Source organism: Cyanistes caeruleus, chromosome 14, assembly GCF_971803275.1.
Source record: "Cyanistes caeruleus chromosome 14, bCyaCae1.hap1.1, whole genome shotgun sequence".
NCBI classification, from domain to species: domain Eukaryota; kingdom Metazoa; phylum Chordata; class Aves; order Passeriformes; family Paridae; genus Cyanistes; species Cyanistes caeruleus.
In genome coordinates this window covers 10,347,543-10,366,068 of record NC_141714.1, presented here as the reverse complement: position 1 = coordinate 10,366,068, position 18,526 = coordinate 10,347,543, and the positions used below count along the sequence as shown (strand labels likewise).

General features: G+C 39.4%; 1 protein-coding gene across 8 annotated transcripts in view; it reads right to left on the bottom strand.

Moving 5' to 3' along the window:
- Window positions 1-18,526, bottom strand: part of TENM1 (teneurin transmembrane protein 1) — a 353,764-nt gene that overhangs the window by 98,647 nt on the left and 236,591 nt on the right. For 5 of the 8 annotated variants that reach the window (XM_086850669.1, XM_086850668.1, XM_086850670.1 and 2 more), the window contains 2 exons: window positions 1,490-1,675; window positions 593-616 (listed from right to left, as the gene is read on the bottom strand). In XM_086850669.1, the coding sequence (XP_086706795.1) occupies window positions 593-616; window positions 1,490-1,675 (210 nt within the window). The remainder of the gene's footprint in view (window positions 1-592; window positions 617-1,489; window positions 1,676-18,526) is intronic. The other 3 variants (XM_086850671.1, XM_086850672.1, XM_086850675.1) reach the window with 1 other exon arrangement.

Below are 18,526 nucleotides of genomic sequence, written 5' to 3'. Positions count from 1 at the left end.
GGCTCTTGCACTGACATGAATGGGCAGGACCTGCAGCAAGGCACGGGAATCAAATGAACAGCACCAGACACAAAGCAACATCAAATTTAACTCTTGTATCAAATGATTTGAAGAGAACTAGATCACATCTGGCACAGACAGCTTTAGAAAGCAAGAGTACTTCTCTAGCAAAACTTACTTCAAGCATAAATGACAAAAGAGTATTTTTTTTACTTCTCATGGGAGACAGTATCAAGACAAGTTTTTTAGCAAGTGCTCAGCTCTGGCACTACTTTGAATGGTAAACAAGAGCAAATAATGGATTTGCCTAACACAGCACATCAGATGGCCCTGTAAAACATGCTTACATTGCTACAACTTTGCAAATGAGTTGAGCACATTACTTATTAAAAACTGCAGTTTCTGCTGTAAATCTATGTCTCTGTGTGTGCATATATATCTATATATACCTCCATAAACAAATATGTCATCTATTCTCGGAACCTAGCAGAACAGAAACTTGAACAAAATGAGTAACGGAAAATATTCCATTCCCAATACTTTTGTATATTTTTATTATTTTTTTTTTGGAATGCTGATATGAAAAACTTACCTTGAACAGCATCTAAGTAGTGAGCTTAAAAAAGAAAAGAACAAAACTGAGATGGGTCAAACTTCTGTACCACATGAAACCAAATGTATATTTGCTTATGGCTTGACACCTGGGGATTAGATATAAAATGTCTCCCTCTTCCTGCAGGCAGATCTATTCCTGCTGCTGTGACCAGAACACTGTTTGTGACCGTTCTCCATTTGATGACAAGTGTGCTGGGGCCACACTGGTACTGTCTACAATGCAAACAGCTGGTCTTTTCGTCTTTTTAAGTGTTTTGGTCCTTCTGTGGATTTGCTCTAAACAATCTTCAGAAAATTAGGCTGCTCCTCCATCACAAACCTAATTCTTGATTAAGCAAATCTTATTTAGTGAATTCTAGAGTCAGGGAATGAATTATCTTGACTTCTAAAAAGATCTGAAAGCTTTACCTCATTAGGAATATTGTTAGAAGTGAGCTCTAGGAAAAATACCATTAGCAGTAAGCAAAATATATAAATCCTCAGACAGAAAGGCAAGAGATTTAATGCAACAATTACATAAGGTAAATAATAGCTTTGTCTCCTCACACCTTCTATTTTTTAACATTTTTTTTTCCTTCCTGACTACAAAATTCACACATGAACACATTCCCAAAGATATGTTAGGACTGAGCTTTCCTTTCTGTGTTTTTTTTTAAAATTAATTAATGTTATTTCCTCTACACAGAAAGCTGTGCCAAGTTACTATTCTGTGGGACAGCGTGCAGAGGCACCTTTTTTACACCTGCCTGGATTCTGAGTCTCTGTTTTCCCAAACAGATTTCAATCAGAACAGATGATCAGAACGATGGCGATCTGCCTAGGACTGGATTAAGATTCTACGTATTTCGTTTCTTGAGATACAAAACCCCCTTACCAATGGTGCAGTGGTCCCCTTCCCATCCGGGGCTGCACTCACACTTCCCGTCCTTGCACTGCCCGTGCTCGGCACAGTGGGAATGGCAGGTCCGTTCTTCGCAGGTGGGACCCACCCAGCCCTCTTCACACTGGCATATCCCTCTGGAGCAGACCCCGTGGCTGCCACAGTCCAGGGTACACAGCTCTGCACAGAAAAACAAAAGTACACTATGTGTATGAATTTGCATCAAGACTGTTGGGGTTTGGTTGGGTGTCCTTCCTTTTGTTCCTTCTCACCTATGGAATTTTTACCCATTAGTTGTGGGGACACCTGATTGATGGTACTTGTTGGGTGCTTGGGAAACACAAAGTTTGTCTGGGCCCAGGAGGGAAGAGGGGAAGGGGAGGGGAAGGGCAGGGGCAGCTGGGAGCTGGGTGGCTTCCTGGGCTTGAGAACAAGACACTCTCTCGGAGCTGTTGCCTTTTGGAGAAGGGAATTCGCCATCACCCAGACAGAGCTGCTGCTGCTTCTTCCTCTCCTTCTTCCCTCTTTGTTGGTGGCCTCGCACCCCCTGTCCTGCCGGGACGTGTGGCAGTGCCAGGCACCGCCACGGAGCTGCTGATCCACCTCAGCCACCGGCCCAGGATCTCAGCTCATCCCTGCTGTTCCAGCTGAGTGTTCCTCAGAGCCCTGCAGGAGCACCGGCACTGACTGCCCCAGGGGTTTGTGAAGCAAAGCCTCTCCTCCATCCCTTCCCATCTCAGCCGAGAAAGCTGTCACGGGGTCCCTGGTTCTGTGTTCTTGGTAATGCTGTAGTTATTGTTGTTTGTTTGCCTTGTTATACATACTAGTAAAGAACTGTTATTCCTATCCCCAGATCTCTGCCTGAGAGCCCCCAGATTTCAAAATTACAGTAATTTGGAGGGAGGGGTCTACATTTTCATTCCAAGGGAGGCTCCTGCCCTCCTGTCCCTAGCAGACACCTGTATTCTAAACCGAAACAAAGACTAATTCACTTCTGTATAAATATCATTCATCAGTTGGATCAAACATGGGATTTTATCATTCAGTACAGACCTTAAGCAATCTGTCTGCCTCCTTCTTTAGCAGTTACTTGTCAGATCATTTATTTGTTTGCGGTGGGGACTGCAAATGATGGCTTTGCAGAGGTTAGAGCAATAGGTCTGAACCAGACAAACAACGTCATTAAAAAGTCCAAATCTTTTGACTAATTCTTCTGAGACTCAATTCTAGAAACTCTTACAAACTCAAATATTTTGAGCTGAATTAAAGGACAGAGTGGCACATTAAATACATATAAGCAAACCAATCTTTTAGATATTCAAATGATTGTAGTGATGACAAAATGGTCTTGACTTGCAGTACAGAGAGCCACCAGAAAGGGAGTAAGAGACTGAGGCAAGCACCTCACTCTGACAGCAGTATGCAACAATACATGACCTACAGGCCATTCAGATCCCCCTAGTTCTAAAATGGCTTTTGAGGATTCAGACTTTTTTTTCCTTCCTGACCTTTATGAGAAGGTCATGACCTGCTAAGAAACCAGGAAAGCTGTTTCAAGTAATACCTCCTTCACTGCCCTTGAAGAATTTCTCTACCTAGGAACTGTAGAACAGCCCTGATCATGAAATGAATTGTTTCAATACATCACCAATTCTACTTCCATGTATACTAAAGTTGTTCTGTGAAAAGAATGGTTTCATCATAGAAAGGTTCCATATAGCTCAAATTTATTTAAAATAATTATTGTAAAGACACAGTATTTGCTTGTTATGCCATAATTAACCTGCTACAGAAATGTCTCCTTCCTCTTGGAAAGCAGCTGATAGCACTTAAAGTATACGCCAAACACTCTGCTCTGATTTCAAATGTCAGTGCTACATATTTAGTTGTGGCAGGATTTTTCCCCTGACAGATTTTAAACAAAGATCATTTAGATCTTGGAACTATTGTATATAAACATCCTTAAAAGCATTTGTAGTGACAAATGTTGTCACTTACATACCAAGAAAAGTTTTTAAAGTTTAAATTGAAATCTTATCTTCCAATCATTTTAACAAAAGAAAAAAGCAGCACAGAACTTGAACAGCACAGTGACATCAAAGACTTGCTGAGCTCTGTCTTGAGTGAGAACTTAGCCTCTATTTTTGTTAATAGCCAGGGTGACAGAACAGTGCACAATCAAAGGGATGGGTGACTGACAAACTGCAAGAGCACTGTCCAACTCAAATTCAGAAGCAGAAGGCATGGTATAGAATATCACACAAAATCCAGTAAAAGCAACTGCAAAGTACTGTCCTTAGGAAGTCAAAATCAGCTATATAAAAAATAACTAACTTTACTACTTAGACAGGGAGTTGTGTTATACTGGAGTACAAGATAAAAATAATTATCTGATGATATGATTCTATGATATTCCTGAAAAGTAATATGTAAGATAAGGAAAGAGACTGCTCTGTTATATTCAAATGAAAAATTGTGCTGAGTCTGGGGCATTATTTCTTAGAAAGTCTTGACTGCTGCCTGCTGATCATATACTAATCTACTGCTTCATGCCTTGGACAGCCTGCCTGCAGGTACTGGAAAGCATTTCTTCCCCCTTGCTGCATAATTTGTCTTGGATCTTTTGTTTTGTTACTTGTTTTTTCCTTGGAAGCTTGGGAGATTGCTTGGAGGACTATAGGAGGACTTGCTTTATTATTCCATTGGTACTGAAGCTGTCCAAATACTTGCTCCTATGTTTAGGAAGAAAATTGATCCCACCAGGTCACAAAAGCATCACCCCCAAGAAGACTGGCAGCGGATCAGTGGTTTTATTTGAACCTTTCCAGGTTGGGCATTGGCCTACTCCTGAGAATTAAATCTAGAAAATACTTTCAAGAATTTAGGCTGCTGGAGGGATGTGTCTGATCTTCCCTGATCTCTGTCTACCTCATTATAATTACAGATTTTGATAATTTACTTCAAGTGGCAAAGATTGTTAAGAGAATATGAAGAAATATTTTGTAGTTTACAATATTCCGAGGTAAGTGGAACTGATGGCCTTTTTGACCCTCTGGATTGACATTTTACTACACTGATTTTTGCAGCTGTGGGCTTGGCTTAGTTCATCTGACTTCAAACCTTCAGGGAAGATTGTAGGCATTGAAATACTGAAGTGCAATGATTGAAGTGAGGAAACAAAGCCATCCATAGAGCTTCTGACCCTGTCAGCAGTGCTAGCAGATCCTGCCACTTCTCTATCTGTAAACAGACCAAAGAACCAGTTGTGGAAAACCTTGAACATATTCCCACACATGGCATGCATGGCTGCATCTCATGTCTGTCTAGCCCGCAGAATCTAATCATGACAAACTCATCTTCCAAGCAAAAGAAATAACAGCATGGAGCTGAAGGCAATGTAGGCATATTCCTACCACAGGGACAGAGCTAGATCTTGCACACGTTCCCCTTTTAAAACAAAAAAATTAAACAGACCTTAAAATGTTAGAAAGTTTTTCCACTGTTTTCCCTACACATTGAATAAAATGTTCAAACACAACTTAAGTTCTTAATCTTTAATGAAGTGGAGATACTACATTACCTATCTTATGAAAAAATATCCTAAGTCAGTCCATATAGTCTTCACTCATAAGGCTTCTTTTTTTTGTTCTATTTTCCAGCATAAGATCATACTTGAAATTAACTTACCTAGTTCTTGCATTTCCTTCTAAAAATGAGTTTTTACCCCAAAATAAAATGTCTAAATGTCCTTTAATGAAAACCAAACCAAATTTTGTAAGCACCAGATGTAATGAAATGAAGTTGCTTAGTCTGGACCAAACACTTTCCTCAGCCACCCTAGCTGACCTGAAGTTCAGCCAATTCACACTTTGTTGTCACTGAGGCAACCTTGAGACTTACATTCTTTTTGGTGATTTCATAAGGCTTCAGGAATGCTGCTTATCATGATAATGTATTCTTCTGCCAAGCAAATCCAAGATTCTCCACAGACTTCTCATGTAAAGCAAGGGAAATCAAGCCTAACGTCATCCTATCAATGCTGTGGTAGAACATGCAGCTTTAATCCACAACTAATTCAAACAACTAAGATCAAAAAAAAAGAATTATCAGTTGAGGTTGTCCTGTTTTTAAATGCAAAACTATTTCTTAACTCCTCCTGCAGATAAAAAAACCCAGAAATCTCTGTGTAGCAGGGAGCCACATTAGCATTTGTGTTCGTATTGAGGGTCTCTCCCAGAGACTGGACAAATTTAGATACTCCAGTGAGTGCCCAGGGACCAACTGCAATGGGAAATTATACAGTAATTTTAACTAGGTAAATAAATAAAGATGATGTGGTAAAAATTCACACAGAAGTGAAGTTGGACAGCAAGTCAGATACGGTGCGACTGCTCAGTTCACTGGAGCATCTTCCTCCTTCCAAAGCAGTTTGTCCTACAGGACATAGAAGCACCACAAAATGCAGCAGAGCCAGCACAGTGCAGAAAGCCTTTGAGCTGTGGGTCAGTGCAGCAGTTGAGAGAGCCAAAAATGTCTTCTCTGATTGAAACAGCTATTCCACTCCTCTTCATCCATCTCCTGGCTCTGTGATCTCTGCCTAGCATGTGAAACTGGTGAGATGATTCAGATCATGGAACTGTCAGATAATTACTCAGTTTATTTTCTTGGGTTAATACCTGACAGCTAGCTGAGCTAAATCAGCCCAAGGAGAGATTAAAGCAGCAATACAGGCAGGATGAGGGAAAAGATGCAAATCCCAGCCTGGACAGAGACTGTCCTGCTGAGGAGCCATAGGCTGTGCCATCATCTGACTGCAAAAGACAAGAGCAAAGAGATGACTTACGTAAGATAACAAGGGAGGCACGTGACAACAGGTACAATTTGGATTAGTTGACTCCAAACCTTTACTTGTGCTGTTCCATTAATTGCCACTCATTCTTAAAATGTACAGTGGCATGCTCACAATTCCTTGACCATGTTGGTGTTTAGGCTTGTAGGCTTACATAAACCCACCTAGTCCCTGCCAGTCCTCTGTGTCACGGTTTAGTGGGATATACACCTGCCTGCCTGAGCTCTGGGCAGACCTTGTGCAGCAAGCTGGGCTGCAGGCTGGTCTGTGGCTGAAACCCACTCCTCAGTATATGTGAATTTTCAGGGAGCCCAGGAAACCAAGTCACCCAAATTCACAGTAATTCATGGCCCTGTGTCAGTTTTTGTACCTGTACACTTTGAAATCCCAACAAGGCTCTCTAAATGTAGGCCTAGAAAGTTAATTTTGTTCTTGAAGAAAGCCCAGCCATGCAGAGTCGCTGTGAGCATTGTGCTGGCAGAGTGCCGGAGGCTGGCCTCAATCGACCCCAACAGCTTCCCTCAGACTTTCATCAAACACAGTTTGCATCAAATATAAAATTCTGAGTCCTCAGACTCACACTAATTAATGTAGAAGAGACTTAAAAAATGTTCAATTCAGTCTAGAATTTTTAGTGACATGTCCTTAAATCTGAATGCTCATTAATTTCTTGGAAAAAGGCAAATGTGAGCTGTGAACCATTATTTGTACATATTCTTGAGAAGGAGACAAATAGTTGATTATTCCTGAGCTAATCTAAAAAGAATTAAAATTTCACTCCACACTTTTCATTTTAATTACCTAAGTCAACAATGAGTTCTTTCAAATGTGTTTTATAATAAGTTCCTACTTATGTGTTATGAAAAGGAAAATTAAAGCTAAATATTTTATAATTTGTAATGATAAGGGAAGACTTTAATGTTAATTCAACATGTGTCAGAAATAACTCCTAGAAAATCAGGCTAAGAATACAAAACTATATGTAAACAAAAGTGGCCAAATACTATGAAACACTCATTCTACTTTTGTTTATGGTGGTGAGTCTTGTTCTACAGATAGTCTAAACTTTCAGTATTATATTAATAATTTTACTATCCATTTTTTAATATGTGGCTTTCCATAAAGATTAGAAATTAATCTACCCTGACTCTCACCCAATAACCTTAACTGCCAGAGGCAGCAAAAAAAATCACCTATCTAGACCTAATAAAGAAGTTTTTTCAATTTAAATATACATTGCATTTAATAAGTTTGCGTGATAATTTCAACAATGTTCCTGAGCTTTTTAAATTAACTTCCTCCTGTGTCCTGGAGACAATTCTCTCTTAGCTTTCATTTTCAGCAACTGACTTTATTAATATAATTTTTTACACCACAAAAAAGTTCAAAAATGTAAAGTTTTAAGAGTTTCAAAAGCACTTGAACTTTTTTTTTCTGTAAAATCTAATGGAAATTTGCTCCCCTTAAAGAATGTCACGGAGGAGTGCATGTAATCTGTAAAGGCTTCATGCAGACATCAAATTATACATAGTATAGAGAAGATGATATTTTTATGGTACAGCTTATCTTATTTACCAATTTACATAAGCTTCCTTGGCAATCTGGATGTTAACTGCATCTGATCTTGGCTTTTCCAGCAGTGTCACAGTATGTTAGTTAGGTGTGTAATTTTTTACATTCTTAGTCAACCACAGCTATGCCAATAAACCATCCTTGGAAGTGTTCAAGGCCAGGTTGGATGGGGCTTGGAGCATCCTGGTCTTGCAGAAGATGTCTTTGCCCATGGCAGGGAGTTGTAATTGGAAGATCTTTAAGATCCCATCTAACCCAAGCCATACTGTGATCTATGATGAGTCAAGGGCAACACAGCAGTTTTAGGGGCAACACAGCAGTACTACATCTGTTATACCAGTGTCCAGTGCCACCTGCTCTTCAAGCTTGAGATGCAAATCAAAAGGATTTGCAAATTTCTTCAAAACATTAATGCTGAAGAGTCCTTCTCTTTTCAGCTGCCAGGTTTTGTGAGCACGTTTCCTTTGGAAAACTGAAATCAGGTTCCTTTGTGGAGAAGCAGCAATGCTGCACTGCCCGTTTCTTCCCTATCCTCTGCACCACTGAGGAACATGTGATGGGAACTTGCCACAGAACTTAATATTAAATTTAGTACAATCAGAAATAAATCAATATGATAGATCATCTCCAAATGATTAATCTATTTTAACATAAATTTATAAAGAACAGACCTGCAAAGGACTTCACAGGATCATCTATTATTGTTTCAAGTTAAATCATACCTGGCATCCCTGAAAAGCTCCCAGCAACAGAGAACAGGACTATACTATGACAGGCAATTCATACCACTATCAGACCATCTTCACAGACAAATATGCTTTCAATCTAAATTTCTCTTGATGCAACATTCCTTATCCTTCTCTTCATGCATTGCATACTAATATCTGACACTGAAATATATTAAAGGTCACCTCAGAATACCAGAACAATGTGCTATAGTTGGGTGAATAAATTCAAAGCAACTCTTTCTGCAAAATTATTGCATTTAATTTATTATCATATATCTTTACAAAGTAATTTTCATAGTCATTTCCGAAGATTCTGTCCTTGCCCAAAGTGGGACAGGGTGGCCCCATCCCAACAAAAGACTCAAAGAATGAGATTCATCTCACCTGAACTGAAACATTTGTCTGAAATACTTTTCTATTACAGTCTGCTATCAGACTAGAATGCTTAAACTTATTCAGCTACTGATATTTATCTTTTCTGACAATGTCACGAAGCAAGACTGTAGCATGCATATAAAGCTATGTTAAGCCAAAGAAGAATTATTTGGAAAAAATCTTAAGGAGAAAACAAGTCCAAATTTCATCTGACCTCATTTCTGGCTCTGAGTGATGTTAGAGAGGCTCATAACATACTCCAGCTATTTACAGTTTTCCATGAATTATGCAAACATGGACATGCCTTAGCCCCCTTAAATACCATTTTTTTTAATGTGTTTTCTAGATGTTTTCTAATACTTGAATTCATATTAAGTACCCCCTTTCCTGCATGATTACATGACTGATAACCTGTTTCAATCTTCTCTTCAGTAAATCTCTGGGTTTTGTCATGAAATAGATTAGTGATTCCAGAAAATAAGCTTTTGTTTGGTCACATTAGCGTTTTAAAAAAAAACCAGCACAGCTGGAATCTGGCCCAGGCTCTGTAAGTTTTGCTAAGTATTATTTCAGGAGCTGCTCTGCCAGGAGGCAAAGGCACTTCAGAAGGTTGGGTCTTCCTCAGATAGACCAGAGTTACAGAAAAGAACTACGGAATAGCCAGCAACTTCAGAAAATAAATGTGTGGGATCCAAACTTCACACAGCCCTGACTATTATTTGGGATAATTCAGACACAATTGCACAATGATCAACTACATATACCAAAGGCAAAACTTCCCCAAAACTTCTTCATTTCCCAAACATTACTTCACTTTAAACCTTCCTACTCTATGTTCTAAGTAGAAAACTCTCTGGTGTCTTGCCTTGCAGTTACCTAATTACCTTTCTTACCTTCTTACCACACATCACAACATATAAAATAAACCCACTGGAACTAAAATGCCATATCCTCACTGTTTGTTACTCAGAATGTTTCACTATCCATATAGTGGTGGTTTTAATTGCTTTCTGGAAATAATTCTACCATCATCTCATTGAACTTACTCTTGATTCATTAGGTACTCCATAAATAACTCTTCTGGCCTCCAGTAGGAAGGCTGCCATTAACACTACTGTGTATCACAAGATGTATGAATGCAATTGCACTTCAAATGCCCTGTAAGGTACTTTCTGATAATGCTACATCTATTTACAAGTACCTTTTTGAAACTGGAAGCCTCAATTTGCTTGCATACAAAATGTATTTGTGTAGAAAAGTAATCAGAGGACAGACAGAAAGGTCTAGAGGGCAAATACAACAGAGGCTGGGGAAATGACAGAGCAACTTTTTCCCCTTCTGAGATCTTTTATCACACTTTTTTCACCCAGTTTTATTTTTCATCTGATGAAGATTTTCGTCCTGATCCAAATCCAATTTATGTATATAAAAAACCTCACTCTATATCGATTTCACTGTGGTTCAAAATGGTATTTTTACAGTACAAAAATTTAATCAATACAGCCTGAAGAAGGTGGACTGGTAATGGTAAACATACTAACAGATATTCCATTTCAGGCAGCCAAAGCACTGAAAATTGATACCACTGAAAAGGATTCCTCATTTGGCAATGAGGAACATCTCTATGTACCCAGCCATAGCATTGGGGCAAAGGAGAATACAGCTATGCTGCACTTGCCACATAAGAGACTTCAGCTGCAGAACTTTTCTCTTTCTTGAGATGATACAGGTTGGCAGGTTGGACAAGGCCAGCGTGGGCAACATTTAAAATAAATGAGTAGAAGTGTAACCTAATAGCAAGGAAGATTAAACTGACACAAGGGCAAGGAAAAGCACACAGAAATCTGACCAGGACATTTTTAAAACACTGTTGTCCAAGTAAACGTGGAGTTTCCTTGTCAAATTTGGTCCTGTTTTATAATTTGTCTTCACTGTTTCATTTCAAGTTGTACTTGTAGCAAAGCAGTGAGAGTCAGTCATCAATGGAGACTTTGACTAACAAGCTCTGAAATACTCTGCAACACCCCAAGAACCACAAAAGGAAGTGCTGTGCAATGTCTACCTTGTTCAGTAATTTATTTGATCAGGAGAGCGGTATGAAAGCAGTCCAGAACAATCTGTCATGAGCCATAATGAGAGAGATGAAAGCAATGCCTTTGTGCTCATTCACAGAGGGGAAAATGCAATTCACAGTTCCTTGGACTGAAAAGCCAGTTGTGCAGGAAAAATGGGAAACCTGTTGAGCAAGTGGCAGACCACAAGAATCAGGGAAGGCATGAGGCCTGTGATAACGATGAGAAACCTGAAGAACAACCATGGCTTTGTGGGGAAAAGGGAAATAGGCAAAGAGATGGCTCAGTAGGTTCATTCAATACAGCTGTCTCACAGGTACAGCCTGAACTAATACAGCATCAAAAGAAAATAAAGATTTTGAGACACTTATTTCCAGCAAAAGTTCACCAGATTGTCTGAGGGGATCAGGATATGTCTGTATAAGCACTAAATTTTCTATGGTACACAGAACAACTATTGTTAACACTGATTCAGGCTCTGATCAGAATATAAATCTTTTCATGTTGATTTCAGTTTGATTATTGATACCCAATAAAGAAATAATGATATATTTAAGTATTATTTCCAACAAGTAGGCACCATCTTTAATTCACTGGCTTACAGGATGACCTTTGAATGTGGGTCCCCTCACAAAAATCGTGCTGGTCTGAGCTTTGAATGTTGGATGTACTTGCTGACTTCAGTAATGAATGTATATTTTACTTATCCTATTTTGAAAAAGCTCAAAATGCTGAAAAGGTGGGCATTGGCATACACTTATGAATGTATTACATGAAAATCTATTCAGTTTCATCTGTGTAATAGCAATGGCAGCCCACAAGTGACAGAGATGCCATTGTTGCCCAAATCACACACAGAGCTGGTACTCAGAAGGAAAGGGGATAATGATTTGCAGGATGTACATCTATGCCCTGGGACTGAATATTTTTAAAATGATGTCATTTTTATCTTATTTTTTTCAGTGAAGAGCCAGTCTACATGGACAGATAGAAATCTGTTAAGCCTGGAGAAGCTTCAGGGTGACCTAACTGTGGCCCTCCAGTACCTGAAGGGAGCAAGGAAGAGGGAGAAGAATGGTGGAAAAGGGCTGCAGTGATAGAACACAGGGAAATGGCTTTAAATTGAAAGAAGGTAGATTAAGATTAGGTATTAGGAAGGAATTCTTAACTCTGAGGGTGGTGAGTCACAGACACAGGTTGTCCAGAGAAGCCGTGGGTGCCTCATCCCTGGAAGTGTTCAATGCCAGGTTGGAAGAGGCCCTGAGAAACATGATCTAGTGGAAGATGTCCCTGTTCACAGCAGGGAAGTTGGAGGATGCCTTAAACCCAAGTCATTCTATCATTCAATGAAACACTGAATCAACTAAAATAAGGCTTTGGTCTGTGTGTTCCCAACAATCAATCTGTATTACAGGAAAAACTATTGTGAGAAATCAAAAGTCATTACCAGCTTCTAAGTAACATCTCAGGTTCACAGGGAAAATCAAAAGCAGATGAAGAAGCTGGCCTTGCTTCCTCCCATTTTAGCACAAATAAACAGTTCCTTGGACAAATTCTGCAGTGAGGAATAACAAGCTCTTGCACAAAACCAAGGAGTGTGGCCTCAATTAGCACAAGTTCCACAGCACTCAGCATCTGCCCACAAACACTGTGTCCATCCACATGCAGGAAGCAAATGTCCCTGGTGCTCATAGCTGAGCCTGTGCAGGTGAGTGCAGACACAAAGCAGCTCCCAGTAAATAAACCATAACTTCCTCTGTGTCAGCAGCACAAACAGAAATAGCAGCATGCATCTGGCAGCTGCTGATCTGCCTGAGTGCTGCCAAATCAAAGGTGCAGCTCATGACTTGCATTTTTTCTGTGGAGCCTGGTACCAGCTCCTCAGAGCTGGCAGAGGCACCACCAGGCTGGCCACCCTTCTTCAGGGCATTTTTTAATTCAGCATATGACATGTGAACAATTGTGTCATGTGAACAATCAGCTCTCTGCACTCTGTCAGAAAATAATTCTGGATTATTGGTGATAGACACTATTTTAACAATCTGTTTATGAAATAGCCAAGGCTTCCTGGACTGAAGAGTGACGTACCCAAGTGTACACGGTAGCTACAACACACATGAAGTTTTTGACCACATTGCCATTAAAATATTCTTGGATAATTATTATAAATTTAGTTTTATTTAAAACATATTACTTGAGTCAAAACATTTAAGCCAATGTCCTTAAGGAGGGCAGAGACTGGGAAATCCTTATATGTCTACAGATATAACCCTTGCAACAATATACACAACCAAAACCCTTAGAAATGCAGTATGTAGGGAAGTTCTCATAGGCTTTTACCAATAGCAATTGCCTATTTTCAGAGGAAGTTAAAATTCACAGATTTTGCTGTGTAAATATGTTGAAATTAAAGGTATTTTGTATAACACTTACCGTAACAACCAAAAATATTAAAAATATCTGGTTTTTAGGGACTGATACAGCACACTTTGCACAATAGATGTTCGGAAATTCACTGAAGGACAAAAACTCTAGTTGTTCTAGTGCTCTTTTGTACCCTTGCTCCAGCAATTCCCATTTGTGCTTTTTCAGCTGCGAGGTAATAGAAGCTCATTCTAACACAAGAACTCTCCTATAAAAGACAGTGGTATGGATAATTTGTAGAGTTTCATCTTTGGATTTGGCTTAGCAAATTAGAAGTGGAAGATTTCCTATGTCATTTCTGTTCTGTTGCTCACCTGAGCTGCTTTTCCCCCTGCACTGCAGCATCCACCAGCAGAACATTACCACAGCTTCTCTACTTCAGAGTACTCTTTTACAAAGGGTTATTGTGGAGTGCAAGTCTTCTGTAGTCATAATTTTCATCTCAACATTTTCTTGACTGTTCATGAAAGAACTTTCCATCCTATATCCTGTCAGTTGTTTTAGCATGGTTCTTAATCCCTGTGTCAGTGGTAAGGTTGAGATGTAAAAGAGGCATCCAGGCACTTAACTACATATATACACCCTTAAACCCCTTGCTTACCTTACCTAATTCAAGGGTCCTTGAATCATTTTGGCACCTGAGCTGCTACTAAAATCCCAGGTTTACTCACCTGCTACTTACTCGCCAGGTTTTGGTACTAGGTAATGAAGCATCTCTGTGTTAAGAGCACTAGCTTTGCAATCTGCAGGACCTTGCACCAGCTCTGCCCAAGAAGCATCACTCTCCTGGGGCTGGCCTAGCACAAAGCACAGTGAGAGGGACATTTCTGACAGGATGGACCCCCTGTAGAGGCACAATGCCATGCAGACAGAAAGGAAAGCCTCTGTCAGCTACCCGGAGTGGAGCATAAACAGAACCATTTTGCCATCACCAGAGCAATTTGGGTATCTCCCTCCTGTGAGCCAGGAGTTGCTGAGATAAAAGCATCCAAAACTGGGTCTGTGGATTACACCCTGTGAAAAAAGTAACACCTTACTGTAGATTAGACTAGGCTTTACAAAAACTGACTTAACTAAATTGCATTTACACTGGAATGAGGAATATTTCCATTAATTGCTGAATGAGGTGCAGACAGCAATAGATTAAGAGTCTTAATTTTCAGGAAGAAAAAGGAAAGGGCCATTATTTTTGGCATCTGCAAAATAAGCAGCAGTCAGCTGAAAAACACTCCATATTTCCTCACTGTGTATCTCATACCCTCAACTTATCCTATTACTTGAATCAATACATTACTACATCAGGTATTTTTGGTTCCCTGTGGACTGATTTAAACATGTAGGATAATGAATTTTTATTGGAGTGCTTCTTCACTGCCTTAAATTTCTCATGTTTTAAATTCTGCAGTGATACATATTAAGTGTTCCAGTCTTTAACTAGTATGTTTTTAATAGAAACCTTTCTCACCAGATACATTCTTGGAAACTCTTGCAACCCTACAGGAGATACAAATCAAACTAGACACACATTGTTTTTCTCTTTTCAATGAAATATACAGTAATAGGGAAGAGTCTTTCTACAGTGTTAGACAACGTACAGCAAAGAAACTTCAATCACCCTTTTAATTAGCAGAGCAGTAATAGGCAAAGCTCCTCACAAATTACAGAAAGAGGACAGTTAGATGAAATTAAATAAGTCCATAATTTCTTATGAACAAAACAGTGGCAGACGTTTCTAGTATAATTAAAAAGTTCTTGAGATTTGTCTAAAATAGGGAGCAAAGGGGAAGCACCAATGTGCAACTGAGCAATCTACAAAAAATGCACAACATCACATCATGTACTGAGGAAATTTCAAGGCTATTTTCACTACCACAGGCTCTCTGTAGTCAACATCCTTGTCCTTGGTAAATGAAAATGACTGACACCCATACACTGCAATTCCTTAAACCTGAAGAGTTTCTGATTATGATGAAATGAGTTCACCTAATTTTTTCAAGTTGCAGTTTTTGATGTTTAATTTTGAAACCTATTTGAGATGTCTTGAACTATATTAATATACTTTATTATGCCTTCATTTCTTTTTGAAGTACTTTACCGTAAAAAATGCAGACTTCTAATGATTTTTAAATTACTCCACTTTGCACATGTCAATTTACAACAATTACAACGTTTTGCATTTTTCAAAGCACTTCAGTTTTAGAGAGTTTTTTTTGCTCCACAAGATATCGAAGGAAGAGGCTGCTGATTCATTTTTACCCTTTGTAAAATTACCACCAATCTTGCTAGGAGAGCTTGTCCAAAAATAGATATGCTAAATATATACCATCTCCATATAATCATTTTAGGATAAATGTTTTTGTGACTAAGAACTGCCAGTATTCTTTTCCCAATCATAATTAGGTTGCTTCAGTGATATAAATAGATTCAGTGGAATTATGACAAATGTCCTGGAGTAAGGGGACAGAAACTGGCCTACTTTGTCTGAATAGATTCTAAAGAAATGAATGCAGGACAGGATGTCAGAGCCATCACCTCTGTCACAGATTTCTCAGTCTATAATATTTTAGGCACAGTGTTGCAATTAATTAGTGACTCAGGGCTGTATTCTCACCTGAAACACACTGGGACTGCACTGCTGGTGTCACCGCAGTTACACTAATTTATGCAAGGCTCTGCCCCGCTGAACAACTCTGTCATCCATTTTCTCTTGATATATCTCTCCCTTAATCTCAAGGCTCCACGTTAAAGGTGTCAATCTGAGAACAGAAGATGAGGTTTTTTTGTTCAGTTGATGCTGCACCTTCAATTAGCCAGAGCTTCCCTACTACCTGACAGGAGAAGTCAGTACTCACGAGTTTGATTTTCTCTTTCTGAAAAGCACAGCCTAGACGCCTCAAGGGGAGATGACTCATTAACATCAAAGTATTTTGGGTGACAGCTTATAAATAAAGCAACAAAGATCCATAGACAGTAAGTAGAAAGATGATTATACTGAAGTCCTGGTGACATTAAAATAGTGTAGTATCAGTCTTCCATCCTACTGACTGTGTCATGTACCGCTAGCTCACACCTCTGTGCACAGGTCAGCTGAGATGTATGCTGAAGGTCTGACTGGTAGTGGATTTTCACATACTATCTTAACAGGGTTCAGCATGGTGTAAAGATGCTGAGACTCTGAAATACTCCAAGGATGACCTTTTTCACTACAGCTGGTTTTCACAAAACATATTATGTAATCAGTCTGACTTGGAACAAAGTTTGAAACTTCTGTTCTCAACACCTCGTCGAGGCAGGGGAAGACTAAATGAGAAGTGGAACTCAGTCTCTTGCGTATTTCTCTTGGGCACATCTACTGTCAGATGGCTAAACTGGTAATGGCTAAATGTCTTTGAGCACTTTGGTGTGACTTGCCAAAGGATGAAAAAAGTAGGAAAAAACTAAAATTAAGTGGGGAAAGTGGCAAACAAGATAGCAACAAATAATTCCAAAACAGATTATGTTCCTTTGTGTTGTGAGGATTATGGATTTTTAATTTCAGTGCTTTGTATCAGAGAAGCATTTGCTTTTTCACAGGCTAATTATTAGAGAAGATGAAATCACATTTTCTTTTTTTTTTTAGTATGAGCTGAAGCCATTTCAATACTTGAAGATGACCTATTTGCTGTATGGTTGGTGCTACCGCTGGGAACATCTTGGACAATGTAGAACTGTAGCAACGCTGGTGCTGTTTCTTGTTGTCTTGGAAACACTTTGAGAATTAAAATGGTGAAAGACAGCTCTTCTCAGAGATGTCTGTGGATCTCTGACTGAGAGCAGCTTAGCTTGACCCTGATGCCTGCGCTTCCCTTCAGGCAAAATGGACTTAACTCCCCTTATCCCTTGCACAGTCCAAAGAATACTGCAGAAAGCAGGACAGATGACCATTCGACGGACAGCAAGTAAAACAACTAAAGAATTAAAGTTTGTGCAGAAGAAGATGCTGGATCTCTGTGTATTTCAACATGGACTACACCACAGCTAAAGGATGCAAGCAATGTCTGCCCAGGCCAGTAGGAATGGAAGAATCAACTGTATTACTTCAATAATGACTGCAAGCTAGGGATTCTTACCACTGGAATTATAACAGCTGTGTCCCAGGTACAGGACTTGGAAGAACTCTGCTGGAATAACTCTATGTGGCTTCTCTGATTTCTGACACTGGAGTAATTTTGAACCAGTGAAAGCCATAGCTTGTTTATGACCCTCAGCATCCAGGCCAGTTGGCAAACTGGCACAACAGGCCATCTCCCTCATGGTAAATACATGTCAGTCTATAACCATATAGAACAGTTAGAACACTTTGATCTTGTCCATGTAATAAACCAAAGAGAGACAGAAGGTACTTTTTAAATTTCTTCTCTGGATCACAGGAGATCATATGGCTGTAGAAAAGACACAGCAATGTTGTTTTGATTGGTGTAGCTACAAATCTGCCAGAATCTCTCCAGGGTGAAATTCAGTTGATGCTGCCTAAAGAAGGCAGAATAATCAGAGGTGTATTATCTGTATGTTTGTAGTCAGTTGATAGGAAGAGCCTTTACAAAGATGGCAATAAGAAGCAAGGCAAAGTATAAATGAAAACCATGTCATCTCTGGGAGAGGTAAATTGAAGTCTAAGCTAACAAAGGAAAATGACTTTTCATGGAAGTTCAATATTGTAGGTAGAAAGAGGACAAATATATCTGAAACAGATATCCAGCTAAGGATATTGAAAGGATGGATCTTAACAGAGCTGAACAAAAAGCCAGCCTAGGTTGTGTCCTACAAGCAGTATAGGATTAGCGATACTAAGTGGCTGAACAACTTTCAAGTCATATTGAGCTGCTTTTATTGAGAAACAATTTAAACACAATGAAAACATATCCTGACAGCTGCTTTGGAGTTCTGCAAGAGGATTTTCTGGCCCTCAAGGGATGGCAGTTGTCCAGCAATAACTTTGGAAACAGCAGGAGTATCTGGAGGTGGTGCAGTG